At 41.4% G+C, this 9,963-nt stretch overlaps 1 protein-coding gene across 1 annotated transcript; it reads right to left on the bottom strand.

Moving 5' to 3' along the window:
- Nucleotides 1-6,549: 6,549 nt before the first annotated feature.
- On the bottom strand, nucleotides 6,550-9,484 carry LOC112456762 (trypsin-3-like). Its single transcript, XM_025019509.1, has 7 exons — nucleotides 9,360-9,484; nucleotides 8,739-8,857; nucleotides 8,587-8,681; nucleotides 8,050-8,209; nucleotides 7,853-7,963; nucleotides 7,621-7,770; nucleotides 6,550-7,523 (listed from the first exon to the last, which is right to left on the bottom strand). Exons 1-7 carry the CDS (start codon nucleotides 9,442-9,444, stop codon nucleotides 7,260-7,262), a joined length of 984 nt encoding a protein of 327 aa, XP_024875277.1. The 5' UTR covers nucleotides 9,445-9,484; the 3' UTR covers nucleotides 6,550-7,259.
- Nucleotides 9,485-9,963: the final 479 nt, after the last annotated feature.

The raw sequence follows: 9,963 nt of genomic DNA, 5'->3' as shown, positions 1-9,963 counted from the left end.
TGCGAGAGAAAATATTGTTCAGTTTGCGGGCAGAGAAAATACACATTACGAAAATATTCAAATGAACTGAAGTACGTTAACTCTCGGCGTTGTTCCGCGGATTTTGGGATTCATGGTCGGCATCCCGCGGCGCGGAGCAACTGATAGCGCAAAGAAGTGTGGCATTGCACAATGCATGGACGCGTACGAAAGGGAAAGGGGAAGGAATCGAAAATCGCCGTGTGCGCTTTGTCACGACATCCGTGAGACGTACCGGCGCCAGCACGAGCATAACGACCACTCCCTGCACCACCGACACGACGTAATATATCCGTGCTCACACGGCCTTGAAGGGCCACGTTCGTGTGCCGTAGCAAAGTTTGAAAAATAGTAGTCTTCTTTGTGCGCGGGTACGCTCGTCGCGCGACTTCGCAGACGCATCCCGGCGAGCAGACATCGAAACTATCCTCTGGGAAATTTAAATGAGATTCTAATATATTGTAGCGAGGAAAGAGAAGCAAGAGATATGTACATTTTGACGCAAGGGCATGCGGGGATTGCGGTAATCTTCTGACATAAGATGAATTCGATGAATGCGTCACGGGAATGTCACGGAAAATATCTAGATCGTATCGAGACACGTATTTTAAAGTAACCAAAATGATCGTGCAGTAGCGTGTACGCAGATCTTTTGAGGAAGCCTGTCGTCGAAAGCTTCTCCACCTCGATGACATTCCGCCCGAGATAACCCAATTTGCTTTCTCCCTTTACCGAAAGAGAGAGAGAGAGAGAGAGAGAGAGAGAGAGAGAGAGAGAGAGAGAGAGAGAGAGAGAGAGAGAGAGAGAGAGAGAGAGAGTTGTCACAGATGAATGAGGAAGCTTGCCCTTCTTGGCGCATGACCCCATGATCGTGACAAAATGCAGATTCGTGAACACTTTCTTTTGCGTGTCTGACAACCCCAAAGGGCGCTCGTCCCTCCCAGCTCGTTTGTCGTTGTAGCCAAGGAGATCATTCATTCCGCAGTGAAATCACGTTGCCGAAAGTTCTGTTTCTTATTCTTGGCGCGGAACAACTAGAAGATCGCCATACGGATTCCTGAAGAATAACAAACTCGCGACTTCTTGACTTGTACCATCTCGTTTTCAAGAGTGTAGGAATATAAGGATAAACAATGAAACAAGAGGTAAAGAATATCTAAATGGGAGAAAAGAAAACTGAAACAATATTAATCACGGAGAAAAAATATTCTATCGCGAGCTGTGTGTGTGAATGTGTCAATATCTGTCAAAAAAAAGAGGGAAAAAGCGCAGAGAAGAAAGAAATCAATGCGATACTTCCTTTCTTCATTGTTTCGTGAAACTTCAAATACGAAAGAACCCTCGTTGGCCGTGTTGATCTCTCCTCCGTTCTGTTTTCGAAGATGCAGAGAGGCGGAAAGGTACGTCCAGTAGCCAAGGGCAAGCTGACAAATGGCAAAGATTTAAGCGGCGCAACCGCCGGCGCGCGCGCATTTTTCATCAGCGAGAAAAGGGCGGCGCGCTTGCTGCGTTAAGTAATTGCATCCCGACGTTCGCTGAAGGTAAAGGACGGGGACGGTCAGAGAAGAGCGGAGAATGAGAGGAGACGTGAGAGGTGGGGAACCCAAGTTGGAAGTAAGCTGTGAAACCAGTTATCGAATTTCGCGCAGAATATCGGGAAGATCGCAAATCTAATTTTCTGAAGAAATCCTATCTTTACGATCGCACAGCGTTTAACTCCTAATCTAAAGTGCATCATAAAAAAAAGTCGTGCAACTCAGGCATATAATTTCATTCGCAATAGATAACGAACGAATTGCCCGAGGTGACTCGAGAACAATCGAAGTAAACCCTTCTCGTGAGTAGGTATTGAAGTCACTCGACGATTTTAACTGCGTCCATCTATATTGCATAAAATAATTTACAAAACATATAAATAATGTCGATCAGTCTTCAACCTAAAAGCCGTGTCTAATTCTACAATGGGGAATAATAATTTTAATTTGTCGCGCATCTGCCTCGAGCGTCGTCGTCGATACGCTATATTTATCACAGCGTCGCAATCAAGCAGAAAGCAGCGTGACAAAATCGTTTTGCCTCACGGCGTATCCCCTCCGTTTTCCATCACCATCAGATTTTACGAAAAGCGAGAAACATCAGGGAAAATAACGATAACTAGGTCTCATCCATTTTCTACGATTTCGACCGCGGGAGCGGGAAAGTTCTTAATATGACCCCCGTCACCCGATCGCCGTTTCGCGCGGCAGCGGCGGAAGAAGATAACGGAGGTGCGAGAGGAGGAAACGAGCGGCTTAGACCCCGCGATACGGTAATATGAATTTCGTAAGGGGGGCATTAACTTCCGCAATAAACGCCGCCAAGAAATTAACGGTAAAGCGCAAGAAACTTCGCCGCGCGGCGGAACTATTAAACTGCGCCGGGATATCGCGCGCTACTTGGACACGACAGTGCGGCCCGTGCAATCCGTTCTCGTGGAACGGGACGATCACATAATCCCTTTATTAAAACGCGGATTACTGTTCGGCGTTTGAAATGTAGACGTTTCATTATTCCTCGTGCGAGAAACCGACAGAATTCGATGATCGAGCACTTCCGCGAAATTGCGTCTGATTTGGAGATTTTCAGAAGTGGAATGTATAAAACGCGCGTTGAGTTAATTGGAGTCTGCGTCTGATGCATATATAGTATAATTAAAATCTCTATACGTATATATCATGTATTTAAGACAAGATCGTTCTCAGTATCTGAGAAATAAAATGAAACAGATTGCCCGATCTAAATTAATTTAACTTCCACCGTTCGTGTGAATAGAGAGCTGTGTGTATGTATGTTTTATGAGCCACTTCTCGTTACTTTTCAATACACTGCGAACTTTTACCGCGCAATGAAAACATTAATTTTTTATGCAGTTCAGAGGTCACACAAGAGCCTAGTAATTGGAACGACGAAACGCGAGTCGCAGATGTTTGTCTGCAAGATGGGCGGAACAGTTATTACCTCGCATTTAACGTGGAAAGGCAGCCAATTAGCCGTCTGCATCGCGTCGAAGAAGACGCGACTCTTAGGTAAACGCAAATAAGCGACTCGGAAATTTCACGAAGCCCTGCCTGCCGAGACGGACGGTCTTGCGTATAGAACAAGGAATGATACAGAGAGCGAGGAATCGTAGAGAAGGAAGGAGAACGCAGACAGGTAAAACGGAGCGGTGGAAAATCCGAGAGGAAAATCGTAGAGAAGGATAGAGCCGTCTGTGAGACGGATGTAAAAGAGAAAACGCAGTTCGTCGCGTTTACATTTAATTAATTAGTCGGTCAACGTCGAGCATCCACTGCGGATGTGGAGAAACGAGCGAACGCTACCGCGGGCGAGACACGTTTAAACGCGTTTCTTTCATCTTCCTTCGTAAAGTTGACGGTTACAGACATCAGCCGCATGACGTTGCTGCGAGCGAGGATTTATCTCGTTTGAGTAATGAAGGTACGCCAAAAGTGAAAGTCAGGTCGCAAATGAGAAAGGTATAGACGCAATTAATGTAGCAATTGCGATATTGAACGTTCTCATTATTCTCTCGTTTCCTTGCTCTTAAACCTAAGCTGTAGAATATTTAAATCAGTTCACTTCAAGAAGTGTTTTCTCGTCATGCGCCAAGAGAAGTTTTATATTTTATGCGTAATTAACTGGAAGTAATTGTCCATTAAATTATTTAAAAACTTATTTCCGAACCATTTTAGCACGGAGATAATTATGAAAATTAGGATACGCCACGACAGTGTACGTCTCTTGGAGAGCAAATTCAACCGTTGCCTATTTCGTTGTAGAGGATAGTGTTGGAATTTCCGGTCACATCTTCGGGAAACGACTTCCCCGTGTGTCTTCAAGTAGTTTCCAAGCGGCCATTAATGCGTAACGGAGTCATTAAGCGAGATTCGTTCCTGGAGGTCGACGTTCCTTCCGCCGTGTCGCAGCTTTAAATGCGTCATAAAATCATTCTTGATTACGACCTTCCGTATCCTACCATATGCGTCTAACAATTGCCGATCCTGATTAATGCTTGCGTTTAACGCCAGACACACAAGTCTTTTAAAGTATACTTGTATCCGAAAAAGGGAATGTTGTAATCTCAATTATATTAACGCTAATCTCTTTATGTAACGGTGCATTTTAGAAACGTCTGAATAAGCAGTACGCTCCAGGGTGATTCTGATGAATCATGTAATAATACGGGATCCATTTCTACAAGAAATAGATTTTACATGACGTCTAAGCGTTTCGCGAGGAACATATCTTTCGCCGAACGAACTTTGTCATTGCACTTCCAACGAAAATGCCCACGCGCGCGGTCGGATAGAGCGCGGATGTGCAATTAGTATAATGAATTCGCCCACGGAATACTCACGGTTCTGTCGAACGTATCATTAATAAACGCCTCCGTCAGGAGAACACGCACACCTTCACCTCCGTCTTTCTTCGCGAAACGCGAAGTTCGATGTCGAAGCAACGAACGTACGCGCTTCTTTATTTCAACTCGCTTGGGGACAACTCCGTCTCTTGAATAGTCCACCAACGTTCGCCGAAATTTACTCTCCCGCCTTCGTCTTCAATCCTATGAGTAATTAGAGGGAACTTTATCGTCGGAAGCTCCACCTTTCGAATTTAGCTCGCTGTCGCGTTTGGGCGCGCGGTGAAGTTACTCGCCCCTGTAGAAAACGCAAACTTTTAATTTATTTAAAACCCCCGACGGGGTAAAGAAAAAAGGAGAGGGAAAGCCGAAGAATCTTCCCCTGCGCGGGAGAGCTTGGGCCCTGTATATCCTCTAATGAATTCTTATTCGATCTCTCGAAATTACTGAAGTCGCGAATGGACCCTGTCGACGCGCACACAAACATGCCTATTCCCCCCTTCCTATTCGCCGTCGAGGGAGCTGAAAGCCGCAGGGGCATCGGAGAGGCCGTGAAAAACGCCCTCCTTAACTTAAAAAAAAAAAAAAGAAAACCGAAGCCGGAGGGGCGCACGTATCAGAAGTTACGTTTATCAGGTAAAACGCGCGGTAGTTTTCACCCACGGCTTCCATCCTCCCCGTTATCCCTCTTCGCTCCCCACTTTTGTGACTCATCCGTCTCCTGATTTTATACTTTGCTTTCATCTCCTCCGTATCTCTTCTCCTATCTCTTCTCCGTACGCCCACGATCGTTTCACGGGCATCGATCGCGAGCCTACGCGACCCTGAAGTCCCTGGTGAAGAGCGCGTCTCGGGTTTCCACGTGGATTAACTTTCGGAAGCGGAAGCCTGTCCTGGAAGATTACGTTCGCGCGAGCCGGAAGAAGTCAAACTTTCATGTAAAAACACAGGTCAATATCGTGCTTCGATTAAAATGAATCGAGATCCCATTATACAAGGACGTTTCAAATAACAAGATTTCAAATAACTTATTTTGCAATGTGAAATGCATTTGCGATTACATAAAATGCAAATCTAACTTGAACTAGTTTTCTATTTTCTATCTCTGTTGGTTGCTCAGAATATCAAAGAACACTTAAATAAAATCAAATACCGTTATTAAATCAAATATTTCATATTTTATTCATTTTAAAATATCTATCTGTCATGTAACTTTTTGCAAACAGCGACGCTTAAAGATTCAGAACGATAAATTATTTTTAACGCGACTTTTTAGAATTTTTACGAGGGCATATTTTAATATTTAATTCCTACGCCTTTCAAGACGATTCAATTTTGTCGAATAATTACATCGACGTTTTCTTTCAGCTAGACGAGAGCAATTCAATTTCCATAATCCTCTCGTGACTCGTACGCAGCAAATATTAACGCGCGAAATTTATATCCAATCTAAAAGAGCCGCCAAGAGTCCCCACATTTCTTTGAAGGTACTAGACTCGCACAGAATTTAATACCGGTGCAGCGAAACCAGCAGACGCGGTAAAGGAGCTGCGCGATTTACCGAATATACCGTGGACGTTTCCCCATCTTGGCAGCGAGCAATCCGCTAATACATTTCTCGATATCATCCACCGTGTATTAAGTGAGATATGAGCTTCTTGCGCGTCTGCCAGTGCTGCTTTCCGTTTGACATCAAAGTGGATACATCGCGCGTCTGTCCCTTCCTCCGGCTTTCTTCTTTTTCACTTCTTTTTCTTTGTATACTTTCGCGTGAAAGGCAACGAAAAATTATTTCTTGTATTAACCCTTTTATATTTCATAAAATGTACATATGTTCCGTAAAAAAAAATTAATGACAAATAATTTTCACGATATTCGTATGTTTACGAAAGACGAGAAGTTAAGAATAGCCAAAGTAATAATTAAAAAAATTTATTACTTATACACATCTTACATATACATATACGATAACAAATCACCAAAGAACTTCTAACTGTTGCCACTTATTACTGAATAATAACTATTCTTGATTAATGATAAATAAAAAATGCGAGTTATCTCGTCATCGGTTCCTAACGGTGGAATTTTAATGAAAATAGTATTAAAGAAATGCTTACAATAAATCAAGTCTCCGGCTTTATCTTATTTATTTATACAATCTCAACTATAATAGAACGATAAGATTTATTTCCTTCATACGTGTATATTTAGAGAAAAAATAAAACAATCTTTCCTGATAAGATCAACGAAGCAAGATCGAGCAAGATTAATTTTCTCTGCATTCTATTGTCAGAGATATCGACAGTTTCATGGATTGTGTGCAACTGGCTTATCAGAAATCAATTACTAAATCATATTGCGTTTCAAGTATCATGAAAATTTTTAAACGTGCTTCAACGAACACAGCCAAAACAATAAAGAATGAAATGTGAAATAAATTAAGATCGATGGATTCAAGTTCAAGCTACATTATGAAATAAAACATTTTAAATATCTCTCGCGTGATTATTTAAAATTAATTGTTTAAAATGTAGTGAATCTCATTAACAATCTCGCAAACTAAATAATTAATCGAGAATAACTTACAACTTGATAAATTGTGATACACGATATTCGTTTAAAACTTCAAACGCAACTATTTAAATCATAAAAGCAGTCTTACTAATTTTAAACTTTATTTATTTGGTAAGGTATTTCACTCGCCAAGTCACATATATGGTCACGCGACATTACAAACACGGTCGTAAACTCTGGTATTACCACATAACACCCATAAAAACTGTTTCTTGTTCAATAATATCTTCAAACATACATATCAACGTGTCAACAGAGTATCTCAGCTTCAAGGTCTAGAGGTGTAATTGATAACAGCACAAAGGAGAAAGGAGATTATCATGATCGTAATGGACGACATGTTAGACGTGCCGTGATTTCCAAAATCACGTCTTTGCACTATCACCACTATTTCTTTCTCATCTAATATCCAATTCAAGTAGTGAAAAATATCCGCGTACACCCCTGGCAGCAGTGGCTTAGCACACCCCTTGCCACCCGAAACGACACCGGTCAGAACACCTTTGCAGACCATCCCGCCGCCGGAATCACCCTGGAAGATTCAAAAAATTGTATATCAGCAATATAAATCACGTTGGTCATGAATACATGCGTAAATATATACGTAAATGAATAAGAAAATACGTTACTTGACAAGCGTCTCTTCCACCCTCTAGATAACCAGCACAAAACATTCCCGCTGGCAAATCTGTTACGTTTTTGAGCAGTTTGCGACATTCGTTTACGCTTCGAATAGGTAAATCCACGTACAGCAAGTCGGGAGACGTTATTGGGATATTCTGTAATATTTTTAACGTGTTGTAATGACTTCCTAATTCAAGCAAATTTTCCTGCGGTTAAAATATTTTGCTGTATACTCACGGACGATTGATAACCCCAACCAGGTACCTGGCAAACTGTCTTGGGTACGGGTGCGTTCCCTGGCAAGGGCACACTACGAACTTCCGGAGTAAACTTAAAGGGTTGCGATAGCTACGAAAATCAGACGTGAATTACGCTTATTCTAGAAGTCACACGAAAATGCGGCAAATAACGGTTGATTTGTAAAACCATCGTACTTTCAAAACGGCAACGTCATTGTGCAAGGTTCTAAGATTAAATTTCGGGTGAATCCTGATAGTCACAACGCCCCTTTCCTGTCGATTCGTTCTGTTGTCGGACAACTTTACTACTCCTCCAACCACCATAATCGTCCATGGTTGTATAACCTTTCCAGACCTATACGTAATTAATAACTCTATTTATTTCTATTCAGTAATAATCTGTAGTTTAATTTAATTATAGATCTAAATACTTTCTCCGCGCTTCTTTACTAATCCACTAATGTGTACGATATATAAATTAATTAGTTGATCGATGTTTTACACAAAGAATAATTTTTCAAGAAGATAACAGATGTAGATTATAATATGTCAGATCACCGAGATATCGCTGATGGTATTTATCGCAAAATAACAAGAAGTTATAGAAGCAAAGTTGGTAGCAATAATAAAGTAGCGAGATCTACAATTCAATTTATGATGTCCGATGATAATGATCGAGATATCTGATCATTATCAACGAAAACTTGAACTGATTTGAAATTATTGGCTTACATATACATGCAGTGACCTGCAGTTAGGACTAGAGAAGAGCTAATCAAACTTCCGCCGCAAAAGTGCGTTTTGGAGTAGCTGCGCATTAAAGACACCTAAAAATAGCATTCCTTTCAGACATGCATTAAATTGAAATTGTCAAAAAATATTACCTGATAAGGGAATTGCTTCAAAACGGCCTTTGTGCCATTAACTATGCGACCAGTCAAATCGAAAGTCGTTGGCGTCATGTCAGGAGGAATATCGTCAGGAAGAAGATCGGTTGGCGAGCCTTAACGCACAAATTATAATTGTCATTATCGTTGACGGTGCACACATCGTGTGTTGTCGCAAGATAAAATCTAAATTGCACGACAAAAATGGATTTATTGAGAAGGACGAGGCTTATAATCCCGGGTTATTGCGACGCATGAATTAGATATTCGTTACGGGCGTAAAAATTATTTTCCAGAACGTGCACGGCCCGCGCGATAATTATCGGCGAGCTTAATGAAAAACTAATTAACCGTCGCAATTTTATCCGAGCGCGATTAATATTCTATCAACCCCCGATCTTGTTGCGAATGCATGCTGCGCATATTTTGATTCGATAATGCATACTAATGCACCGTGCAAAATTGCTCGTTGCCCACGGCCTGAATATCTCCCCGGTTTCAAAAACAAACAAGAATAATAATCAGAAGCGAGCACGTGTTGCCCCGCTTTGCGATTCACGAAATCAGTTTAGTTTAGAGTCCGAGATATACGAAACCTTTTCTCTTTTTTACACTTACCATGGACGAGATATAGAATCGTCAGAAGCACTAATAAATGTAACGTAGACCGCATTGTTCTCCACGATTCACGAAGGTTCGTCATTTAGTCACTACCACAGAACGACTGTCTGACTGTCGCTAGCAATCGCGGGATAAAAATTCGTTATCGGATCCACGCAGCCGAGCAAAGCCTTTATCGTAGCTTTATCCGTTATCGGTTATCGGTTATTATCTCGGGTTAATTGAGATTGGATTCCACGTCAATTTACATTATATCTCTATACGCACTCATGGAAATTCCAGTATTACCGCAACTCTCGAATTCTTTTCTGCAACTTTTTTTTTTGCAATATCACACTTTGCACAATATCATAGTTTCATTTCCGATAAATTTTACTGAAAAATTTCTGTCGTCAAGAGTTTTTTTTTCTTTATGATGCCAATTTTGATTAGTTCGCCAGTGCTTCCTTTCTCTTTTCACTAAGATAAAACGTCTATGATTATGATAATAAGTTACAAGAAATAGGAGGAGCAGCGATAATATCGGCTCATAAAAAATCACACCGCTATATATATGCAAAATTGCGACGCCATCGATAGCGGTTTGAAACGATACTCCCGA

This window comes from Temnothorax curvispinosus, unplaced genomic scaffold (assembly GCF_003070985.1).
Source record: "Temnothorax curvispinosus isolate PA1 unplaced genomic scaffold, ASM307098v1 QBEX01007135.1, whole genome shotgun sequence".
Classification (NCBI taxonomy): Eukaryota; Metazoa; Arthropoda; class Insecta; order Hymenoptera; family Formicidae; genus Temnothorax; species Temnothorax curvispinosus.
The sequence above is the reverse complement of the archived record's forward strand: the minus strand, read 5'-3'. Positions and strand labels throughout refer to the sequence as shown.